The 25478-nt window shown below is 42.7% G+C and overlaps 1 protein-coding gene across 3 annotated transcripts in view; it reads left to right on the forward strand.

Annotated features, from left to right (window-relative positions):
• Positions 1-25478, forward strand: part of DTD1 (D-aminoacyl-tRNA deacylase 1) — a 170278-nt gene that overhangs the window by 106378 nt on the left and 38422 nt on the right. Inside the window, exon 5 of one of the 3 annotated variants that reach the window (XM_045078450.1) lies at positions 16281-16424. The exons of the other annotated variants lie outside the window; for them this stretch is intronic. Within the exon in view, the coding sequence (XP_044934385.1) occupies positions 16281-16409 (129 nt within the window). The 3' untranslated portion in view covers positions 16410-16424. Of the gene's footprint in view, positions 1-16280; positions 16425-25478 lie in introns of those variants that run through there. 3 annotated transcript variants of the gene reach the window in all.

Here is a 25478-nt window from a genome sequence, read left to right on the forward strand (position 1 = left end):
AGCTGTTAAAGCCTCAGGCGCCAAGTCCCAGTAGTTTTACCAACTCACAGAATTCAGCCCCTCTGGTTTTTAAAGCCAGATGTTATTAGGATTAGTTTTCCTTGTGTGAGCTCCCTGGTTTCGTGGGCCAATTTCTCTGCCCTCTCTGGGCCTTCAGAGAGACTCCTCCTGCCTTTCTGACTTCCCTGACCTTCCAGATGCAACTTTATATTTAGTTGTGGAGTTTGTTCTGTCAGTCTTTGGGTCACTTTCTGGTTTATTGACTTGGATGGGGATGGTATCTAGTTGTAAATGTGGGGTAGGATAAGCTCAGGGTTCTCCTACTCTGCCATCTTCCAAAGCTCCATTCAAGAAAATACAGTTTAATACAAAATAAACATGACACTCTTTATTCTGGTTCTGCAAGCCTCAGGAAGAAGTTGACTGAGAGACATATATGATGGTGGCCTCTCATTTTGAGGCAGACTTTTTTGAGTAAATTTATCTTTCTTTCTTTTTTTTTTTTTTAAGAGAGGAAGAAAGAGAGCGGAGGGGGGCAGAGAGAGAAAGAGGGGGCAGAGGAAGAGGGAGAGATAATCTTTTTAAAATTAATTAATTAACCTTAGGTAGTTAACATACAGTGCAATATTGATTTCAGGAGTAAAATCAGTGATTCATCACTTAAGTACAATGCCCAGTGCTGGTCATAAGTGCTTTCCTTAATACCCATCACCCATCTAGTTCATCCCCCACTCACCTCCCTCCATCAGCCCTCAGTTTTTTCTCTATTGTTAAGAGCCTCTTATGGCTTGTTTCCATCTCTTCTTTTTCTCTTTTCCTTCCTTTCAATATGTTCCTCTGGTTTCTTTCTTAAATTCCACATATGAGTGAGATCATATGGTATTTGTCTTTCTCTGACTGGCTTATTTCACTTAGCCTAATATACTCTGGCTCCATCCACGTCATTGCAAATGGCAAGATTTCATTCTTTTTGATGGGCTGACAGCCCAAATGTCCACCGACTGATAAATGGGTAAAAAAGATGCAATATTTATTTATGTATGTGTGTGTATTAAAAAATATATATGTGTATGTATGTATATATATGTATGTATATATATATGTATATATATATATATTTTATACACACACACATGCATACATACATACTGCATCTTTTTTACCCATTTATCAGTCGGTGGACATTTGGGCTGTCTACATAGTTTGGCTATTGTTGATAATGATGCTGTAAACATCGGGATACATGTATCCCTTTGAATTTGTATTTTTGTATCCTTTGGATAACCCAGTAGTGCAATTGTTAGATTGTAGGGTAACTCTGTTTTTAACCTTTTGAAGAAACTCCATACTGTTTTCCAGAGTGACTGCACCAGCTTGCACTGGTGGGGGTTCTGTTCCCTGCTTGGTGCTTTGCACAGGAACACAGCCTTTTCTACATGTGGGCACCCTGGGCCAGAGAGAGAATCTGTTGTGCTAACTTGGCTGGATGAATTCCTGATAAATGAGATGTACCAACAGGTATTCTGGTAAAGGGAGCATATAGCAAATGTCTTTAAAAACATTACAGTCTTCTTTAGGTTTGTTCCTAATAATTCATTATGTCATTTGCTAGACCCTAGCAGTATTCTTTGAACTTTTTAGGCCTTTTCAATAATAGAGTTTTTGTGCTTAAGACTGTACCTTTCCAAAAAAAAAAAAAAAAAAAGACTTTGTACCTCTCCTTCATCAAATACAATCTGCAGACAGGTTGGAACAGTAGATTAAGGGACACATCTCCAGGGCCCTTGGTTTCACTGCTGTGTGTGTGAGCTGAATGCACTCAAGGAATCCCTCTGGCCTTGGAGTGTCCAGGAGCACCGTTAGGGTTGAACACACTGGTCGCTTAGGAAATACCATTTGCCTTGCCCCAGTGCTCCAGACTTAGTAGGCTGACTTTCAGTAAATATTTACTGAGAGAGTGATGTTCTCTGTGCTTACTTTGGCTTCTGCTTTCAAAGAATACTTTGTTAAGTCTTTCTGACTGCTGATTTGTGCATCTATCAGATAAAATGCAGAAAGTAAATTGATGATTCTGAATAGGAGCAGAACTCATTTCTGGTTGATTTAAAGTATCATTTAGATTTGTTTATTTTGCATAGAGCTAAAATAGAGCAATGCCTGAGGTCCATTTTAAGGTCCTGTTATGTAAATCTTATCATTGTTGATAGGAGAAATTTATCTCTAGTCACTTTAATCTCACAGAAGAAATGCTTAGGGAGCTTCTTACTCACTTCCCTGTTGGGAGTTTTTAGATAAGCATCTATTTGTATGTCCTTTTTTAAAAGGACCAGACCAAAGAGACTCTTTATTGATCCCTTGAGCCAAGACAGGGGGAAGGGCTGATAATCTTTTTGAAGAAAGGTTTTGGTTTCTATCCCAAAGCCTGTAAGTCTCCCCACCTGTGTATGACACCCCCTCCCTCCTCCTTCCCTCCCTCTCTGTAACAGGCTCTCCTTAGTTTTAACTTCCTTTGACAATTGAACCCTCTATTTGGGTGACATTAGCTACCTCCCTGTTTTAAATTCCCCTTTTCCCACTTCCTAGCCTGGACTGGTGTTGTGTCCAGCATGATTGGGGAGGTTGGTGGATTTAGCAAGTGGTGGAGAATAAAGATCCAAGTCCAAAGCAGACCAGAGGAGCCACACTGGGGTAAGCACTGGAGGTCACAGAGGGTGATCAGCTGCAGTGGTCTGTTGGCACTGGTGATCAGGAGTGAACAGCCTTAGATGTCTCTGTGTCAGCACTTGAGTTGGGGTACCCCAGGGAGTGGGGCTGTCCTGAAGGATGGAGATAGGAGCATAAAACTATCACTGCTTCTGTTGCGGGACAGGTCATGTCTGCAGTAGGCAAGAAAGGGAATTATTTATACACATTTTTTTTTTTTAAATAAGGAATTGGCAAACTAATGTCCCCAAAGACATTGGGCATTGTCTGGAGACAGTTTTTTCTTTCTTTTTTAAAAATTTTTTATTTTTTATAAACATATAATATATTTTTATCCCCAGGGGTACAGATCTGTGAATTGCCAGGTTTACACACTTCACAGCATTCACCATAGCACATACCCTCCCCAGTGTCGGTAACCCCACCCCCCTTCTCCCAAACCCCATCCCCCCAGCAACCCTCAGTTTGTTTTGTGAGATTAAGAGTCACTTATGGTTTGTCTCCCTCCCAAACCCATCTTGTTTCATTTATTCTTCTGTCTACAGACATTTTTGACTGTCACGGCTGTGGAAGGGGAATGGGCTACTGGCTTCCAGTGAGTGGAGGCCAGAGATGCTACCAAAAACCCAGAATCCACAAGACAGCCCTTCCAACAAAGAATTGTCTGGCTCCAAATGTCAGTAGTGCTGAGGTCAAGAAACACTGCTGCTGAGCAGGAGGATCAAGGGAGTGTAGCATAGTCAGCACAGGTGGAAGGATGTCAGGAAGCATGTCTCCCAGGATGTCAGTTTCTGTTTTGCTTGTCCCCTCTGCTGAGGGGAGAGACTTGTCCAAGTTGATGTTTCCGTCCCAGAGAATTTGTAAGACAGATTGTCTGGACACTGTCCAGTGCAGTGTTACTTGCCACAAGCGGCTGTTTAGAATGAACTAAAATAAAAAATTAAATAAATGAACTAAAATAAAAAATTTAATTAACCACATTTATAGTTCTCAACAGCTGATTGTGGTTATTGCAGTAGACAGTATGGAGAGAGAACATTCCCCTCATCAAAGAGAATTCTCTGTAGACAGTATTGGTGATGTTTTAAGGAATTTGAAGACTAAAAGGGATACTGTTCCATAAAAAATCCCGTTTTGTATTTCAAGGTATAAGGGGCTAAGGGGAGTTTGGAAGGGGTCACTGACTGGCACAAATTCTAATTTTAACAGATTGACTAATCAGAGTTTATCACTGGCCTCACATGTAGATACACATCCATAGTGCATATCCTGTACCAACACAGATACCCACTCACAGACGCACAGTAGCCCCTGCCCCCAGCACATAGCCTGTCTGCACTGTTGGTTCATAGCTACTGTGGGAAGAGGGCTGGAACTCCAGTAGATCGATGTTGTTCACAAAGTTCTTCAGGAAGGTTCAGGCCAAAGATGTTCCATGCCGAGGCCAAGGATGCTGTTGAGATTATAATCCCAGTCCTATTTGATGAACCTGTTATGTCTTGTTGGATTGATTGGTTGTTCTTCTGGAGGGTCTGATGTCACATTCGGGTGTCTTTTACTAAGTGGGTATCTATGAGATAGTGCCGCCCCTCTAGCACAGGTCACAAGATGCATTCAGGTGCCAGGAGAATGTCAGATTTTTTTTTTTTTTAAGATTTATTTATTTATTTGACAGTGAGAGGGAGAGAGAGAGCAAGCACAAGCAGGGGGAGCAGCAGGCAGAGGGAGAGGGAGATGCAGGCTCCCTGCTGAGCAGGGAGCCTGATGTGGGGCTCGGTTCCAGGACTCTGGGATCATGACCTGAGCTGAAGGCAGTTGCTTACCCGAATGAGCCACCCAGGTGCCCCGAGAATGTCAGATTTGAAGTTGGAGTGAGCACCCCAGACAAAGGATGTGATGGAAAGCTTCCTCAAACCACCAGTAACTAATTGGTGCTAGTGGAGGAAATTACCATTACTGAAAAGAATACATATATGTTGCAAGGGCTACTTCACTGGGGGATACACATGAGAAGGAGTGAGTCAGGACCATGATAGGTTATAGTAGAGGGTGAGAGTTCCAGCCTCCAAAAGGAGGCTGAAGAATCTGAGCACTTTCATAATGTGATAATGAGCTCAAATAGAGATGTCTCAGTGGAAAGGAGGAGGTGGATGAAAGTGGTTTTAGCTCAGTCACGGTGGTTGCCATGAGTTAGAAGATGTGCTTTATGTGAGAATGACCAAATCAAAGGACCAGGGGACTTGATGAGCCCCCACTTCCCTTCACCTATGTAGAGCCATATATCTGCCAGAGGTGTACTTTCTCTTTTGGGAGAAGGCAGTGACACTGTGTTCCTTCACAGGCTTTACAAGAACTAAAAAGAATTGAGATGTTAGAGACAAAATGCCAAAGGACAGAAGGAGTATTGGAATCTTAAATATGTTCTAAAATGGAAGAGTTTGCTCTTATAGCCCAGCGTACTCTCAGAGTGTTTGCTGGCATTTGAGCCCATGTCCTTCTGAAGGCACAGTCATTTGAATCCTTCTTGTGTACCATGTCTTCTCCTTGACTGTGCTGGTGGAGCCATGACTGATCAAACCTGGAGCTAAGACTGTACTGGAAAGGGGGCCTGGCTTAATGCACCTGGTTTTCTTGAGTTTTCCCTCTTTTCTTAGATGTGAATAAAGAGGATAAAGGTTAAGTGAACTGTTATCAGCAGTTGTGGTTTGATGCTTAGAGATTTAACAGTTAACCAGCCAGAGGATTCCAAACTCTTCCTATGTCAGGGGCAAGGCCAAGGCAAGGCCAGTTGTGCTTGTAGCATCAGCTCTGCCCGCCATACCCTGTGTTTATGGGAGGAGATTTGTCTCCCTTTAGAGAGGTTTATTTGGGTGCATTGCTTTTCTTTAGTACCTGGAAAGGTCTCTTCTTGAAGAGCATCACTGCAGTTGCAAGTGAAAAAAAATTAAAAAGTTAAATCTTTTTGCTACTGCTTTTGATTTTCTCCTTGTGGTGATGTTTTCTGGAATGAAGTCTTCTTCCTTTGATTTCCAAACAGGCAACTTGTTGAGTGGGGGGGATTGCTCTTGGGTTTGCTCAGTTCACAGGGTCATGGTTGACTTTGGAAAAGGAAAAGGAATATTGGGATTTCTTCACTGGTAGAGGATCCACTACCTTTAAAAAATGAGACTTGATGCTTTGACAATGATATGGGAAGTTGCCTCCAAGGAGCTAGATTAATAGCTAATCTTTTGAAAAAATAACACAGAAAATGACCTTTCAGTTCTGTTCTTTGAGGCAGATCAAGTGGAGTGCATTTGTAGGCAGAAAAACATTTTCTGTGAATTATACCCAAGGAAGCAGTGTGACTCAGTGCTCTGTAATTAGCCCTGTCCTGGTGTTTAAGCTTCTGAAAGGAAGCACTGCCTTTGTAATTGAGTTCTTTTTAATCTCTTTAGTGGTACATTTACATATTTTAATTGAATGTTTCAGCATTCCTCAGGTGAAGCATTTTTGAGAATTGCCATCAGGTGTGCCCCATAGAGAGCACTGGGCCCAAAGAGGCTGTAACAGCAGTGGGAGCCCAGGCCCAAGAAAATACCTGCCCTTTGATGGCCTCCCTCACATTTTGTTTTTCTCCTATGGTTTGCCATTTTCACCTGGTCTTCATCTCCTTTAAGGAGTTAGTATCTTCATGAGAGAGACGCAGAATCCTTATAACTCCACTCTTCTTGGCTCCCTTGGATATTATCAGGATTTCAGTTGTGTTCAGAAAGAGCTTTCTTGGGTAAAACACATGGTGATTGATTATGGGAAACCAGAGACCTGCTTGGTGTCAGCTCAGATTCTTCAGTTCAAACAACCTCTTTAGTGTTCAAAATCATATATAGTTGTTGTCTAAGTAAAGCACCTCGAAATGCATTAGAACAGATTATTTCTTGAGTACGCTTTGTCTGGGACTAATCTTGCTTGCTCTCTCATATATGCATCTGGTTTTACTAAATACAAGCTGTAGTGGTCAATGTCTGGGGCACATGGACGTTCTTTAAGCCAATGAGTACTGTGCACTCTAATGGGCCGAGGACTCAAAGTGGAGCCCTGGTTGCCTGAAAGTATTAATGGTCCCTTCAAGGTGAACTGATGGCTGTGTGTTCACAAGAAGGCCTCTTCAAGACATCATGTGTTAGTCCTGTTAGTGGATCTGTTAGTGGATCAGTTGGAGATTGATCCACTGCTGAGGGGGCATCTTAGACCTGATTCTTTTCTCTCTGGACAAAGTAAACTTTGCCACAGAATTTTTTTTTTTTTAAAGATTTATTTATTTGAGAAAGTGAGAGAGTGTGTGCACACATGTTGGGGGTAGGGGCAGAAGGTGAGGGAGAGACAGTCCTAAGCAGATTCCAAGCTGCATGCAGAGCCCAACACGGCATTTGGTCTCACGAACCTGAGATCACAACCCCAGCTGAAACCAAGAGTTAGACAGTTAACCAACTATATTACCTGGCTCCCTGCCACAGGAAATCTTAAAGTGCATGTTAACACATATGTGTGTGTGCATGCGTATACGCGTATCTTAATCCTCCTCCTTTCTAGCCAGGAGAATAAGAGTACCAAAGGTTTACAGCTTCTTAGAGCTCCTTCCTTTGGCCTTCTCAGTGACCTGCTGGTCCTCAGGAACCTGACATCCAGCCGCCAGAGGCAGGACAGAACTTTCCTGTAGGACTTAGGCACCACCGCAGAACACCTAGATACTGGCCCACAGGACAGGGGTCTTGTGAGTGTGTCTGTATGAGGATTGTGGTGCAAGGGACACCTTTACAGACCTAGCTGCGTAGCCAACTCTTCCATGAGTGGGCAGGGCTTGGGGCATTGTGGGCCATGCACATAGAAGGTGGTGAGGAGCTTGGAGAAGATGGGGCGTTCTCTCTGTCTCTTGAAATGTGGCTAGTCCCAACTGAAATGTGCTGTAGATCTAAAATACCCAGTGGATTTCAAGGAGTTATTACAAAGAGATGGTATAATATCTAATTAATAATTTTATGTTAATTACATAATATAATGTATTGAAAATTTAAAATTATATTGGTGCCTCTTATCTGTGGGTTGTGTTCTGTTTCTATTGGACAGCAATGATTTAAAGCCTAGAGGCTTTAACTGCTGTCAAGGAAGTCTAGTGAACATCTTGACACAATAGTGGTATATATTGCTGGCCTCTGGTCTTCATCGAAAGGGGGTTTTCTTTGGTACTCTTCATGAGAAAATTTACAATGAAAGCAAGGAATGTGTATAAATATGTGTGCCTGCATGTAGATACATTCATATATGGATGCATGTAAATTGTCTAGGACTTGGAGAATAAAATAACTAAAATCTTAAATGTAAACTGTGAACTTTCTTATCTCCACAACCCTTTCTCCTTATCTCATTTGGGTATGTTATGGGAATACTATATGAGAATTAATTGTGTAGTGAAATGTCTTGATCTAGAGAGAGCAAGAAAGTACATTTACTGTTGAAGTAAAGTTTGTATGAATAAAAATGTTTCTATAGACAGGGAGGTGATTTTACTGATCACTGGCGTATTGGTTATTCATTCTAAAGAGAGGAATGCAGTTTAAGACTTTTTTCTCAAATGAAATTATTCGTTCATTTGAAATGATTCTTTGTGTCTCTTCTTTGTTTCACATGATAATTTTATGCTGTTATTCAGGTAAATAGGATGTATCCATTGCTACCTAGAGGGAGAGAGCCAGAGGGAAAAACTGAGTTTTTCATAGTGATAGTTCAATTATCATGTTTAAAAAGTTAAAAACTAATTTTCCTACAAATAAATAGTGACTAGGTATCAGGAATTGTTTAACTCATAAGTGAGGGAGCCAGCTGGATGGCAGTGGAATCGGGGGAGACAATAGGAGACAGGTGGGAATGAACAGTCAGGTACGAATGTTGGATTAAGGGCACTAAGGTAAATACAAATTGATTAGTGGCCATCCAGCCATAATCTTGGGAATGCCTCTTTGTTTCTACAGAAGTAACTTGCAGGTTCTCAGTCTTCTGATTTCAGACTTCACTGGGTCTGGAATCAGTAGTCAGTGGTGAAGTAGTGAAGTAGTGATTACCCGTAATCAGTAGTGAAGGGTAAGTCACACAAAGCTGTATGCCCCGAGAACAAGGTGGGTCTTGCTAAACCGTGCTCCACAACAATGTTGAGGGAGAGCCCAGTTATCTTTTGGTTTCATTTCAAAATTCTGGCTAATTTTTTTTTTTTTCTATTTTCCAGTAGAATGGGCTTATTTGATCTTTTCCAGCATTCATGATTGCCTAGGGCCTTTCCTATTCTTGTAAACTCCAAGGGAACTTAAAGATATTTGAGGATCACATGAGACCACAGTTACCCCTTCCCATTCTCCCTGTCCTCTTCTCCTGTTCCATGTCCTCACTCATGACAGACCAGCTTAAAGTCTGAATCTCACCTCCTGGGCCTGGATGCCTGAGGAGAGTTAAGTGGAGGGATGGCTTGCTTAGTTAGAGTGGTATTTTTATTAGTTTTTTTTTTGTTTGTTTGTTCGTTTGTCTTTAATGTTTGATACTGGAGACCAATACATTAAAAAAGCACAGCAAGGGGCGCCTGGGTGGCTCAGTGGGTTGGGCCGCTGCCTTTGGCTCAGGTCATGATCTCAGGGTCCTGCGATCGAGTCCCACATTGGGCTCTCTGCTCAGCAGGGAGCCTGCTTTCTCCTCTCTCTCTGCCTGCCTCTCTGCCTACTTGTGATCTCTCCTGTCAAATAAATAAATAAAATCTTAAAAAAAAAAAATGCACGGCAACATCAGATTGCTCTAGAAGTTTTTGAACACCCTTGTGGTCTGTACTTACATCCTTATAGATTGGCGCAGTTTGGAGCAGACAATGGTCTGTTGCCCTCCCTTTGAGTAGTATTGTCTTAGAGGACAGTCTTTCCTAGCACTCTGGTTAGGATAGAGGTATAGTTCCCTCTCATCTACAACAGTGGTGGGCCTATGAGTGGCTATGGGATCTGTAGCCCTCCGCCTCCTGGGTCTCCCTCAGTCCGGCCAGCTTGTCAAAGTATGTGTGTTACGTAAGTCAGAGTGAAGGGTTTGTGGTACACAGATAGCTTCAAGACAAGCCCCTTGCCTTCCTTCCACTGGATTGGTGCAGCCAAGCCCCATCTAAATAGAAATTCTGGAGCCATTCCTGCTTGCTGCCTCTAGGAAAAATGTGCTCTCTGTTAGGCCACTGGCTCAGACTCTGAGTCTTCACAGGCTTTGCAAGAGAGACTGAGGAATGTAGAGAGCATGTTATTTCCTAGACTCCCTTCCAAAGACCAGGACACTTGGGAAAGATGTGTACACCATAAATAAAATCCCCATTTGCTTAGGGATATTTTTGGCCTTTTGGAAGAGACTAGCTTTCCTTTCAAAGGGCATCATCAGACTTTCCTCATTCATTATGAACAAGTGGACTTCTATTTAAGTTACTTACAGAGCACATCAAAGAAACCCCCTGCTATCCTGGAAGTTTGGAAAGACATTTTCCTTCCTTGCCGATCTCCATTTCTGTAGCCTCATGTTCCAGGGAACTTCTGTAAGTGATGTGACTGGCTCTTCTCTTGGCATTAGATGCCTCCTCAGGTCTGTGGGGCTGGCAGATTGTTCTCCTGGATAGTGGACCTGTTCCTATGCAGACCTGATGGAAGTATTGTCATGGAGATCATGACCCTTCCATGGATTCTCTCCACCCAGTGTAGAATGACTGTCCACCAGATGGGTCTTTGTACTTACATTCTTTGATAGCACTAGTTACTCTTACCTGATGGTGGAACACAGTCTTCTTGTTGCCCTTTGGCTGTTGAGTTTCTCTGATAAGGGAAGAGCGCACGTCTCCTTGGAAATGGGCTGGTATACATTGTGACTGCATTGGGTTTCTGGAGGTCTGGGCATAGCTTTTATTTTTACCCCCACAGCTCTTGAACAGTGCCCACTGCCCACCTAGCTTTCACTTACCAGTGGTCTGTTGTGCCTAGATGGGATCCTGTTTTAAGGCAGTATTTTGAAGACTGGTTATAGTTTTATTTGGGAGATTTGGGCACGGTGAATGCCCAGCCTTGTACTTATGGACCACCAGCAGTATAAACATAATTAATAGAATAAGCATAGTGACCTGCATATTAGAGACTCACACTGGCAAACCAGGAGCCCACACATGTGTGTTTGGTGAGTTCAGTATTTATACCTCTAAAGAAAATGGGTGCCATTGTTATAAAAAGTTGAGACTTTCAGTTCTTCTCCCCAGTCCAAGAGTCTGGCTAACACGGATATCCTGATAGCAGGGTGTGTTTGCCCTGAGTCACTGCTACCTCTTCTGTAGGAGGCCCTTGCTCTTCTCATGCTTGCCCTCTTCATGTGCCGCTGTACCTTCCTCATTTCCTTGAGGCATTAATTTTGGTTCCCTTGATTTCATATGCCTTTGCTGATAAGTTTAGGGATGCAGATTGGTGGTGAACTCTCGTCTGAGCATGGGTCAGTTTCCAGAGTCATCCTATAAGGTAGAAATTGGATGTGGTCTCGTGGCCTTGGAAAACCCCTTGCACAACCCATTGTTTTATATAGATGGTCCTCCACAGTACGGTATGTATTTATATAAATCTGTTTGGTATGTGCTGGTGGGCATGATGACATCCATAAGGGTGTCACTGATGGAGACTCCAGTGGGCTACCATTCCTCTTCGCCATCCTCATTGTTTGGGTAAACACGGTTACTTATTTCCTCACTGTTTTTCTGTGACTTTCCATTCCTTCTTGTTTCTTTGTAGAAGGTGTTAAGGAGCCTTACCCCATTCTGCCTGTCCCCTAAAGGTCATAGCTCTATCTGAGATCTGAAAGTTCTATCCGCAGGTCTTCCCATTGGTTCAGCAGCCCCTTGTTCCCGTTACTGTGGGCAGATTCTCATCACAGGAGTGGAGGGCAGAATGTTCTAGCCTATGGGGATCTTCATTTATTTCTTTTTTCTGAGTGCCAGATAGTTGAATGTAATTGGTAATACTGGTATAGACTCGGCATAAAAATCTTAGAAATTCCCTTGGGAAATCTTACAGTCAAGGAAAGGGAATGAAAACAGCTGGTAAGGATTTAATAAGCTACCTTATACCCAGGAGTTAGGGACTAGAGAGGGGTGGGCATTTTCAATTGTGAGTGTTCTCCCCCCCAGTTTTTTAAAAAAATACCTAGAAAGCCATATAGAAAATAGGCAGTCTGGAAACTCTGGGCCTGCATTCTGATTTCATTTTTGACTCTAGGTTTGACTCTAGTGATTTAGTCTAAATCACTTCTTATGGTTGTATTTGAGGATTAGGTCACTTTGGAAAGTATAGTGTGTTCATTTCCATTATGAATGGGCTACCCTATAATACCTCTCTAAAATTGGGACACTTCCTGGATGCCTGGGTGGCTCAGTGGGTTAAGCCTCTGCCTTCAGCTCTGGTCATGATCTCAGGGTCCTGGAATCGAGCCCCACATCTGGCTCCGTGCTCAGCAGGGAGCCTGCTTCCCCCTCTCTCTCTGCCTGCCTCTCTGCCTACTTGTGATCTCTCTTTCTGTGTCAAATAAATAAATAAAATCTTTAAAAAAAGTGTCATTTAAAAAAATAAAATTGGGTAACTTCTGAGACTGAAAAGGACAGTAGGTATGGTAGTTCTGGGCACACCACAATGTGTGGTCACCTGATTATGAAGATCAGGTTTAGTTAGTCATCTTAAAACGAACTTTTTTTTTTTTTTTGGGCTGGCAGTTTGTTTATCTTTTTGGTTATTATTAACGTATAATATATTATTTGTTTCAGGGGTACAGATCTGTGATTCATCAGTCTTACACAATTCACAGCACTCAACCACAACACATACCCTCCCCAGTGTCCATCGCCAAGCCATCCTATCCCCCCACCCCCCTCCATTCTAGCAACCCTGTTTGTTTCCTGAGATTAATAGAAAATGAACATTTTAAAAAAAGAGATTTATTTATTTATTTATTTATTTATTTATTTATTTGACAGACAGAGATGACAAGTAGGCAGAGAGAGGAGGAAGCAGGCTCCCTGCTGAGCAGAGAGCCCAATGTGGGGCTCATCCCGGGACCCTGCAATCATGACCTGAACCAAAGGCAGAGGCTTTAACCCACTGAGCCACCCAGGCACCCTAAGAAAATGAACATTTTCTAAACTTGAGAACAATGTTTTGGGTAAAGATTTTATTTATTTATTTGACAAACAGAGATCACAAGTAGGCAGAGAAGGAGGCTGGGTGGGGGTAGGGTGGGGTGGGGTGGGTGGGAAGCAGGCTCCCTGCTGAGCAGAGAGCCTGATGTGGGGCTTGATCCCAGGACCCTGCGATCATGACCTGAGCCAAAGACAGAAGCTTTAACTCACTGAGCCACCCAGGCATCCTGAGAACAATTTTGGTAGAACTCAGATTAGGTACCATGTCTCATATTCTCTCTAAAATAGAAACTGGTAATAGAAATAATAGTTATAGAAATATGTATTATTATGTTAAATAATAATACAATAGAGAAATTTTTATTAAAACTAAGTAAATTATCTTATGAAACAGATCTGTACAAAGGTAATTTCTCATAAAATAGAATTTTTGACAAAAAATGCATTATACTTTCAGAATCTTATTAAAATATTTTAAGAAAATTTTTAATGGACATTGTTTGGAGGTAAATAGGGACAGTGTTCATTTTGTTAAGGATTCACATGTAAAACAAGTTACTTGTTTAAACTTATCTTGAAGATTCATAGATATCATTCAAATCTTTAATAATCAGTTTATTTTTACAAGATGAACATTTCTAATAAAATTGTATCTCATGACATAAAATTTTTTTGCATTAGATAAGCTTTACAAAATGTAAAAGGAAGAATTAGTGCCTCAGTTATTTTAAATTGTTCAGCCTTAAAAACAACGGAGTAATTAGGACTTGCCTTAGCTTAGAAAGCTGTGGGAAAAGATTCACTGCACTACCTCTCAAACAACATTCCTTAAATGAAGGTATCCGATGTCACAAATGTCACCGAGGGGATTGCACATTGATACGCTTTCTGAACCCAGACAACAGTACTGCTGAAGCCATGTGCTTCCCTTTGCAGAGTCAGGAAGGGGCTTCATGTATTGCGAGTAATGGCTTATTTTTTCTCTGCATTTCCTTCTTTGGCCATTTGTAGATTGGGTAGAGTTCAGATAGTTTTTTTTTTTTTTTTTAATTGAGATAGATACTGGATATTTTTGTATTCCTATAAATGTTCTTGAGCTTTTAGTCAAGTTACTTGGAATCAGTTTGATTCTTTTGGGTCTTGCTTTTATGATTGAGTCCAGAGCCTTGCTTATTCTAGAACTGGTTGTTCCCCACAATTGAGGCAAGACCTTGCTGAGCGCTACCTGCTGCCCCATGGACTAGGAGCTTCTTCCATCTGGTGGGTAGGAACAGGCACTGTTCCCAGCCCTATTACTGTAACCTCTAATGCTTTTGAGTGGTTCTTTCCTGGCCTTGAGTAGTCTCCTTACCCACAGGCATTGCCCAGTACCCATTCAAAAGTGCAGTCTCTGCCTACTGACCCCCAGGGTTCTCCGTATAGTTCGCTCCTCTCCAGTGCTCTGTCCCAAAGCGCTTAGCTGCTTTAGCCTCCAGGACTCTTAATTCCATCTACTCTACTTAAGAAGTCTTTAGATTCTGCTTCAGTTCCACTCTCTGTATTCTGTCCTGGAAGGTCTCAAGGGGGTTGGCTGGCTCTGCTGCAGGACTCACCTTGTTTGTTTGTTTCCTGTGTTGGGAGAGGGGGTGGTCACTGACCTTTGCTGCCTTAGGTTCAGTGTCTTGAAAACAGTTGTTTCCTATGTTTGTTCTTTCTTTCTTTCCCTTTTTTTTGAGGGGTTCAGATAAAAGAGTAAGTCTGGCTCCTGTTGCTCTGTCTCTGAAAGAAGCAGAAGTCTCAGGATGGTTTTTCAAAAAAAAAAAAATCTTTATTTTTTTCCCCCTTATGAGCTGTTCTGGCTCACAATCCTTTCTTTAGGTCAAGGATGATGTCTGGGTTGCCTTGAAGTCCTTCCTTCTCTGTTTGTTTGTTTTTTTTTTTAATCTGGGTCCAGACCTTGTATAAGGATAAGTCCAAATCTGGCTTCTTCCCACAAATCTTTCTTCACTGGCTCCAGTTTGCTTTGTTTCCCTTTCTTAGAGCACTTAGAGCTTTCTAGTAGCCAGTGGTATGCCATTCCTCAGCGCTTCATTTTGTCTTATGTAATTAAACCTTGCCTTTCCAGACTTTTTGAGCCAGGGGTCCTTGTTTATACATTCTCGTGCCCCTTGTATTGATCAGCACAGGAATAAGCCTGTGAAGCATCAGCAAGTACTTGTTCATAGGAATACTTACTTTGTGGCCAAAGGATGCTCAGGAGATGTCATTTTGGGAAATACTCTATGTGTACAGGTTTGGGATAGAATAGGGTTGACATAGTGTGGAGGCTGAGAAAATTAAGGCCATCCCGCCTGAAGTTTAGCTGATGTGGGAAACAGAGGCAGAAGAAATCATTAAAATTCCTTACCTACTGACAAGCCCTTGAAACAGACAGAGTGGCTCTCCCCTGGGGACTTAACTGCCCTCACCTTGAGGTTTTGCTAAGGACAATCCTAGCCTGACTGACACCCTACCCCAACAGGTCCGACCAGGATCCTGTAAGTCTACTTTAACAAACTTGATCTCTAAACCTCCAAGATAGTGTAGAGAATCATTCCTAAGCATATGGCCCACTGGTAGACATCTAAAGGGTCTCATGAGAAGATTTTTATTATTGGAATAAATAACCTTTCTCCCAACGATAGCTAGCCCCTCAAAGTCCTGGAGATCTTGATTCCTTAGAGACTTACATCATGCACAATCCCAGTTGTCCTCACCCACCGCGGAGTCCCCCCCACTCTGCTTTCAAAAACTCTGACTGTAATCTGGTTCGTGGTCCAAGTCCTTACTCTGCTGCATCCGGTATACTTGGGCCCAAGCTTAATAAGCATGTCACCTCAGGGTCCAAGTCCCTACTCCGCTGTGTTGGGTATACTTGGGCCCAAGCTTAAGCCTGTCAAATAAACCCTCGTGTGATTGCTTCGGTGCTTGGCTCCTTGGCGGTCTCTCGGACACGAAAACTCGGGCATAACAGTAGTGGCTCTCACTACAAGGTCAGATGTCAACATAGCTGTACCAGTCTCCCTTGGTCTGTGTCAGAGGTGGCCTTTTATTTACCATGAGATTGTTAGGTTGCAGGTCAGCGTGGAACTTGACCTGAGTGACCATATGAAAACCAAACCTTAACAATTGAGACAGACATGGTAAAATTAGGTCATTGTCCTCTCACAGTCCTTTTAATAAAGCAGCAGTGGGCTCCCTGCATCTATGTAGGTCTCCAGTGGAAATAAAGCTCCCAGATGCACACAGGAGAGATCTGGAAGCATCCTGGGTGTTTGTCTGCCTGGCTCTATTTCAGCTTAAAGTGGTCATGATTTTACACTGACTCACATGGAACCTATTTTACCCATAGCTGTGCCGCCCCTGGAGTCTTCTTTCTTCAGTCCACACAAAGCCTTTCGTGTGCAGACCTTCCTCCTCGCCACACCACATAAGGTACCAATTCCAGCAGAGGGATCTGGGCACAGCTCTAAGGATTTGACTGTCACTGGATCACCCTGTAATGGGATTACCATTTCATGTGTTCTCTTTCCCTCCCCTGCCTGGGCATTTCCATTTCCATTTCCCCAGTGATCTCTCTGGTCCTTGCGCCTTGGCCGGAAGGGGCTGCTGGTGAGCTGCTTTCAGGGCTTGCCACAGCCTCTGCTGCTCCTGGGTGGTCTCCTGCTGAGGCTGGCCCAGTGGCATCCTTTGCAGAGGTCACTCTTTGAAAGAAGCCTCTTTGTGCTCCTCTTCCAATTGCTCTTTCTTCCTGGTGCGTGTCCCCTTGGCATTTCAGGAACTGTTTCATGTAGTGGCTGGCTTTGTAAGTGTGTACCTAAAGACAATAGAAAAAGCTTTAATTTTAAACACCTATTTTCTTCCCTATACCTTTTTGCTCCTTCAGAAATGTCCTCTTGTTAAAATCATCCCAGGGTCCCTGGGGGTAGGTCAGGACTTGACTCTCTAGTTGGCTTGGATGAGCTGGCCCAGCAGGAGCAGGCCAGGCTTCTTCTAGAGATATCGAGTTCTCCTTAAGAGCTGGGGCAAGGACCTGACAGGATCACCGTGGGTTGGGTGTGACTGGTTGAGATTCCCAATGTTCCTGAATTGGTCTCTGTTACCCGAGTAAGGATTTGGAGGATCCTTGGCCTGGGTTCATGTCCCCATCTTTATCTGACCGTATCGGCTTATCACTCCTTAGTTGGAGCCAGATGCTGATTCTTATGCATTGCTCATTTCTGGCCATTCGTTCACGTTGCTTCCTGCTTTGTCTCTGGGCTGAGAATTCTCTCTGCTTCTCTGGCTCCACCCGTTCTTGAGGGTCCCTGGCCTGAGACCATGGAGTTCTTGTCTTCAGTAGCACACAACTGTTCTCTCCCCAAGGGTAAGGTCTGTTCCTGGCTTTGCATCCCTTTCCGGACCTGGCATGACTGTGGGTAGAGTGGGTCATTATCAGATATTTTCATTGTCCTGATGTGGTGATCCGTGGTTCAGACTAGGAAGGCTCTGCTCTCTTGTACCTTATAAATGTGAACCTGAGAAGGCTGGGAGCCCTCTGACCTTCAGTTCACCTACCTATCAAATGGGCATGACCACGAGGCTTCCTCAGCCCCTACATCATTGTGAGGCTCAAAAGGAAGGTTGAGAAAGAGGAGGCTCTCCGGTTAGCATAGGGTGTTTTTGTGTCAAGTCACTTTACCTCTTAGGCTGCACTTTCCTGACCCATGAAATCAGAAGGCTGTCCTCGATACATATTTTTCAACTGAATTACCTTTGTGACTTTACCATTTTGTAGCCGCTGTAGGTTTATGTATTTACTTTCACCCGAGTAACATGTTGTTTGGTTTCGTGTGCTGCCGCCTCACCACATGAGTTGTATTAAAGCTGGTTTTGCCCACATGAATCCCCATATTCTGTGTGGATGACTTCTTGCTGTAGGGATAATTATTTTCACCGCAAGTTCTTTTCTACTTGGAGTTAGCTTTAGAACTTCTCCTTCCCCCTGCTGTTCACAGGTCCACTAATTAGGATAAGCAGGGTTTCCCTCCTTGGTTCAGGTCAGTGATTCTTTGTATACACAGGCCGATTAAGCACAGATGCTGAGTGATGGGTTGGATTGGTTCTGTTCCCTTCAGTGCTGCCCCTGACCAAGCTGGAGGCCAGCCTGGTCACTGGTCGTTCTCTAGGTTGGGCCCAGTGGATCCATCCTGTAAGAGGACTCAGGTCCCTTTGCTTGGTGTCTTGCTTAGGTAGGAGCAATTAAGAGTGTTAGATATGATTTATCCTCTGAGTCCTGAAGAAATTTTAAAAATTTTCCCTTGGAGCAAAACTCATTTCTTACTTCAACTAGAAGATTTGTCAAAATAGGCTGTGCGTTCACACCTCAAAGGGGGACTGACTGCTGACATTCCTGTTACTTTAGCCAAGTACCTGTGTGTGATACGAAACAATGTCTGTTGTCATTTGTATCTCTAGGCTTTTAAGTCTCTGGTTCCATTGCCCAGGTCCATCCTGGTTCCCAGGCTTCGAGAATCTTCCTGTCCCCAGTTGTCTGCTCAGCCACAGTCTGAAGACCAGTCCTGACCCCGGACCCCAGGGGTATGTGATATGGACTCTGCCTTTGTGGTATCTGCCGTTGGTCCAGCTCTGATAGTGGGTGTCAGCTCTGTGCTCCAGGTACTTACCTGAGACCTGACACTTTACTTTCTCTTGACCCATTCTCTCTGGAGCCTGGAGATAGTAAGCCCTGTCCCTGAGGTCAAACCCCAGGGCACCTCCTTGTGAAAGAATGACTGTCCTGCTAGACCACTCCCTTTACCTGGGCCCTGCTTCCCCCCAGTGTGCAGCATGCCTGGCGGGTCTTCTCACCTGTCCCTGAAATTGGTGAGCCTAACTGCACATCTGCTTCATCTCAGGGTGTGGCTCTTTCCACACTAATTGTCCCCAGTATTCTTATGGCTGTGCCCGGCCCTGGGCTGGGCTACAGCCAGCCTCAGTAAGCAGAGAACACCAAACCAAACCAAGTCATCAAATCAGACAGACATCTTGGAACTTCTGTTTGGGTGGGGGAAGGGGTTGAAACCGTTGTTTAAAAGGAGACTCTGGGATTTTCCGTGGGTATAATCTATAAAATGAAAACTAATCAAAAGTTGACAAAACTGTTTCTGCTTTCTTCCCTCATTACAGAGTCTTTGGACTCTGAAAATTCCCCCAAATTTCTAAAGGTTAGTGTATCAGGTTTTAATTCACAGGCTTTTTGTTCTCTGCAGACAGCGCTTTTTCCTTGGGAAGCTTTTGGTGGTGATCTCTGGTGTACGGCTATTCCAGGTATATGTGGAATCTGTCATTGGTGCCGACTCTTGTCTGACCTAGTTTCTCTCATGTTTGAAATGCAAATCGAGTCATTTGAAATGAAATTGGACCTACTAATATCCTTTAAAAGATTATGCTAAGGAAAGGCCAACCCTGCCATGCTCTTGGTTTACTGGATGTTTCAAACTATTTTTCAGGCATTTGGTATTTAATAAAATCCAGCACGTTTTAGTGGTACTTTCTCTATCCGTTTTCAAAGCCTTGTGTTTTTTTCCAGCAAATGTAATCCATGTGATTCTTTCACTCAGTTCATCTGAATGTTCGTTCAGGATCTAAACCCTTTGATATCCCAGAAGCATTTAGATTCTTCTCTTAAAAAAAAAAAAAAAAAAAAAAAAGGGCTATAACATTTCTCCACTTTCAGAAAGAAGAAGCAGTGTTTTAAGACTGAGTGGGATCCTGAGCTCTAAAATGTTTCCAGATTCTGGTTTGTGGCACGTGGGGTCCAACTGGTTGGGCCGCAGTATCCCTTGTCCTTACTCCTCCATACAGAGGCCAGACTCTTCACTGTGACATGCACACTTCTCTGACATCTGCTTGGCCAACCTCAAGTCTCAGGAGGAGGCCCACAGACTCATGCAGGGCCTGCCTTCTGACTCATAGAAGGAGAAGACCTAACCTGCCTGAGACATTTTAGGGCTTGCTTTATTCTGGAAGGAAATCTTGCAGTCTTTTAAAAATAACATAAAAGGTTGGCCTGTGATTTTATAAATTTTGATTTAAGTGAAAGAGTAGCTCATTTTTTATAATGAAGCAAGTTTATCTCCTCTTGGGTTTGTGATTGCAAGAGTTCCTGTTACTTTAATCTTTCTGACTATCCCCTTAGAAGATTTAGAATTTAAACTGAATGTAATCAACTAGGCCTTTTACTTAACTAGCTACTTTGTGTTTATTCAAAACTTCCTCTACAGAGGGGTGCCAGTGGAAGGGGAGAAATTAGTATGCCATTCTCCTTTAAACTGGAAAAAAATATGGCAGTCCATAGGCCAGGATTAAAGATTTAGAAGGTGAAAAGAACTAGGAGAAAATAGAAGAAAGAAAAGATCTGCCTGGGTTTCTAGGAAACTTGTTTATAAGCCTCTCAAGAAAACAGCCAAAGAAAACCAAATGGAAAGAAGCAACAAGGGGTTCAATTTAAGAGTAGAGTTGGGTTTTCTTAGCCAGTCTTTGTCAGTTTCTTTGACTGGATCTTTAGTTTGTGTCTTTAAAAATTCTCAGTGAGGGCGCCTGGGTGGCTCAGTGAGTTAAGCCGCTGCCTTCGGCTCAGGTCATGAGCTTGGGGTCCTGGGATCGAGTGCCGCATCGGGCTCTCTGCTCGGCAGGGAGCCTGCTTCCCTTTCTCTCTCTGCTGGCTTATCTGTCTACTTGTGATCTCTTTCTGTCAAATAAATAAATAAAATCTTTAAAAAAACAAAACAAAAAAATCATCAATGGGCTTTGAAGTTTCAGGTAACATTAGTTTAATAAAGAGATTTATTTTGTATGAAAAGTTGGAGATCCATGCTTATTAGTTAGTGGAATGACACATTTTTCAAAATTAGAAATATGGAACAAAGAGCTCCTTTTAGGTCACCAGTAATTGATGCAATATTGTATTTATATTATCTCTAATAGAAAATTTTGATAATGTGTGATATACAGGAATATATGTTACATAGATTATATTAGGTTGAACCATATGAACTTGTTGCTCTTTGACCATATTTTATTACCAATATTGCAATTTTATATGGCTCAATCTAAAATAACATCATATGTAAATTCAGAGAATTTTCAAAAAGCAGTTGAGGAGGAAAGATGCCAGCTTGTTACCTAGACCTCTCCAAGTTAGGGAAAACTTCTTGGACGTTCTCTTTGGCCCACATAGGAACCCAGAATGAGGCAGGATGGTGGTTGGGGCTCTGCTTCTTTACCTTGGCTGGAGGCCAGAACGGATGCATGACTTACCTCCCTCTCCGCCATGAGCAGAGAGCTACAGGCCTTTGTCCTTCCTTGGAGAGCATGTCTCCTATTTTGTATTTTTGTGTAACTTCCTGCATATATGAATATTTTCAGTGTCTATGTGTTTTTCTGTGTCTCGCTGTCCTAACCTAGTTTCTAACAGCGCCCCAGGCAGAGTGTCTCTTATTTATGCACATCTAAAGATACATCCTAGACCAGTTTCGCAGATGATTTTTTAAAATGTGACTTCTGAGGGATTTGCTCCTAAAAGTCTCCTGTCAGCTGCAGTGGCTGGAACACTTACATGAAATGTGACATAGAATGTCACATTATGACATATCTAATAATTACTGTAATGGAAGTTGTGAAAACACGTTTTGTTTTGTGTTTCCAGAGCATAGCATCTTATGGATTGGGTTGATTTTTCCAAAACAAGCTGCCAGAGACTGAGAGGTGTACCAGGACTCAAGCCTCCGAGAGGCACATGTGAGGGACAGGGAAAACTGCCATTTTCCTGCCGAGAGTATCCCTACTATCGTAACAGAGGTGCCGGCATCCCAGACCCTGACCCTTGCTATGACTTAGGACACTTATTTTTATGTAAAAATGTAGCAAAGCATTTAAAACCATTTTGTCGGAATAATTTGTTTTGTCAAAGAGTGGGCGATGATTTTCTGTTAGAGCTCGGACCTCAAAGTGTAATAACATCAAAGTGTAAATAACATTATAGTCTTTTCTGATTTGGGTGGAGAACCCTGTCTGGTTTGTAAAGTGTTAGAGCCAATAGATCACATGCAATACTCAGGTTGTATATCAGTACACATTTCTGTCTGGCTTAGCAGGGAGAAAAATAACTAATGGGTTTTTTGCCATTGACTGTTAAAGTGTACTGCTTAACAACACAAATGCAGATCAGACATAAACATTCTTAGAGGTTTTTATTTATTTATTTGTCAGAGTCAGAGAGAGAGCATAAGCAGGGGGAGTGACAGAGGGGGAAGCAGGCTCACTGCTGAGCAAGGAGCTGATGCAGGACTCAATCCCAGGACCTTGGGATCATGACCTGAAATGAAGGCAGATGCTTAATCAATTGAGCCACCCAGGCGTCCCTAGACATGAAACATTCTTAAACCAGGTCACCTCATCTGTACCTACCTGCAGAAAATCTTTTAAGCAAGTAGGCCTCTTTCCTTTGAGAAGTGAGATAAATTTGGCCCTTTCCTCCTGAATTACCTTTCTAAGATTTTCAGGAAATACGTGTTTAGTTTTTTCTGTTTTCATCCTTTCTCTTCTTCTTTATTGGATTTCTAGTGCTTTATCAGCAGATCCTCATTTTTACTCCTAACTCGTTGTTTTTAAAAGTTTATTTACATTTTTAAAAAAGATTTTATTTATTTATTTATTTGACGGAGAGAGAGATCACAAGCAGGCAGAGAGGCAGGCAGAGAGAGAGGGAGAAGCAGGCTCCCCACTGAGCTCGATCCCAGGACCCTGAGATCATGGCCTGAGCTGAAGGCAGAGGCTTAACCCACTGAGCCACTCAGGTGCCCCAAAAGTTTATTTACATGTTAAGTGTGATTTAACTATTTCCTGGGCTGGATTTTGTTTCTGAGGACACATATATTAATTTAGGTATTAACAACCTTGTTAAACAAACTTCCTAATACTTTACAATTTGTAGACTATAGATTCTTTTGGGTTTTCCATGTAGTCATACCAGCTGAGAATTATGACAGTTTTTACTTCTGGCATTATCATCTCTTTGCCTTTTATTTACTTTACTTATCTTACTGCACTTACTATTTCAGTAGGATGCTGAACGGAAGTGATGAGAGGAAACTTGTCTTTTCCTAATTTTAAAGGACATGCTTCTCTTGTTTCGCCATTGAGGTGGTGATTGCTATAGAGTTGGGTTGCTGTGTTTTCATAAATACTCTTTATCAGGTTTAAGGAAGTCCTTTTCTTTTTCTACTTTCTTAACATGTGTGAATGTTGAATTTTATCAAGCAGTGTTCATCATTCTGAGGCAACCACATGGGTCCTCCCCCACTGAACCTGTTAGTGTAGTGAAGCAGACTAATTTTCTAGCATTCAGCTATCCTTGTATTTCTTTTTTATTATTTATTTATTTATTTATTTGACACAGAGAGAGAGATAGCAAGAGAGGGAACACAAGCAGAGGAAGTGGGAGAGGGAGAAACAGGCTTCCCATGGAGCCAGGAGCCCAATGTGGGGCTTGATTCCAGGACCCTGGGATCATGACCTCAGCTGAAGGCAGACCCTTAAACAGCTGAGCCACCCAGGCACCCCTGTCCTTGTATTTCTTGACAAAAGACAGTTTTGGTCATGATACATCATTATTTTGCTAGATTTGCTTTGTTAAGTTTTGCATAGGGCTTTTCTTTTATTTTTATCTGGTTTTATTTATTATTTTTTTAAGTAGGTGCCATAGTCCCAACACAGAGGTTGAAGACCTAAGCTGAGATCAAGAATCCACACTTACCCAACTGAGCCACCCACGCTCCCGTGTGGAGCTTTTCTTTGTTTAGGAATGAACTTGGCTTACATTTTCCTTTTTTTTTTCTCTATTATTATCTGATTTGTAATCGAGTTAGTATTATCTCTTAGAATTAATGAGTTGGGTGTGTTCTCTCTTTTTCTCTCTTCTCTGTTACTTTGGAAACATGTTATCTGATTAGAATGATCTGTTCCTTAAATGTTGTTTGAATGTGTCTGTAAACCCATCTGGGATGGATGGTTTTTTGTGAGAAGTGTTTTTTGCTCCCACTTTTAAACCAGTCTTGGTTCCTTTTGAGTCCAAAAACATTCTGCAGACTCTGAAGGTCGTTTGGGGTGATGATAGAGACAGATGGGAAGCTGCAGTGGCTGGGCAGGCAGCAATGGTTCTTCGTTAGCTCCAGCCCTGTGCTCTGACCTGGAGGAGGGACGGGGGTCATATCAGCATCTGTGCATCATGGGAGATGAGGAGACACCATTCTCTTCAGGTAGTTCTCTAGAATTGAGTTGGAGCCGTCCTGGTGTTCCATGAGGGTCTTGGCACTGTTTTCCTCTGATCCACATCTGTTAGCCAGGCTCCAGATGACAAGTCTGCCCTGGCCATCCATTCTTTAATGCACATGTTGGCCAGTACATACCTCATTCAGGCCCCTCTCTTGTCTCCCTGTGCCCTTTCCTTTGGTGTAGTCCTGTGTTCTTACAACTTGAGTGGATGCATTTGAACCATAGTCTGTGAGAATGGCGTCCCGTGGAGGTAGGCCTTGACCACTCTGCTCAGTCCTGGTAACTTGCTTCTCTCGGAATCCTAACATACCTGGGACACTGGGTTAGAATCCAGTGGTGGAAAGGCACAGAGATGGTGCAGTCAGGTACAACATGCCCTGTGGAATTAGACATATGCATTTTAAGTGAAGGTGACTAGGATGGTCATGTAGGTCCATCCCATGTAGGTGGGATGGGAAAGATTTTACATGTGAAGATAAGATATCCACCACATTGGATAACTCTTCTTAAGTGTATGCCTGATTAGAGATTTACACTTTTATGTTGGGTTTATCTGGCCTAGATGAAATGTACTTTTTATTGACTCATTCACCATCTGCACGAATTTTACAATCCAGCTATATCATTGGGGACTGTGCTTGTTCATCACAGGCACACTCTGAAGGCTGCACTGTTGAGGGCAGAATAAGAGACGTCATATAGGTAGGTGGACTTGCTGAATCTGCAAAGTATGCTTTCAAGGAATGGGCTGTCTTAGTCTAGAAATGCTGGGTAAATGGCTGATTGGAACTTTGTAAATAATCATTCAAATAGAGCAGATTTCAGGCAAGCCTGAAATTTGTATACCGGGTTCCCTTGAAATCTGAAAATACTGGCCTTTTTTTCTGTGAGCATAAAACACAGACACAACGTAAAATAAATGCTGGAGATTTAATTATTAAGTTAATGAAATCAATTTTTCGTGTCTGGTTTGTGGAAGGAGTCAACATCGCTTTAGACTGGGGCTTCTCAACCTTGACACCATTGCCATTTTAGGCCAGATAATTCTTTATTGTTGGGGGCTGGCCTGTGCCTTGCAGGATGTTTAACAGCCTCTGCTTACTTGATGCCAGTAGTTCCTCCACCCAGCTGTGACAAGCAAAAATGTCTCCAGACACTGACAAATGTCCCTGGCAATGGGAAGTCCTGGAAAGGGCAGGAGAAGTGCTGCTTTGCTGTATCGTGAGGCAGACTA

The sequence above is a fragment of the Mustela putorius genome, unplaced genomic scaffold, assembly GCF_011764305.1.
Source record: "Mustela putorius furo isolate JIRA1106 unplaced genomic scaffold, ASM1176430v1.1 tig00000253_pilon_pilon_pilon, whole genome shotgun sequence".
In the NCBI taxonomy this organism is placed as follows: Eukaryota; Metazoa; Chordata; class Mammalia; order Carnivora; family Mustelidae; genus Mustela; species Mustela putorius.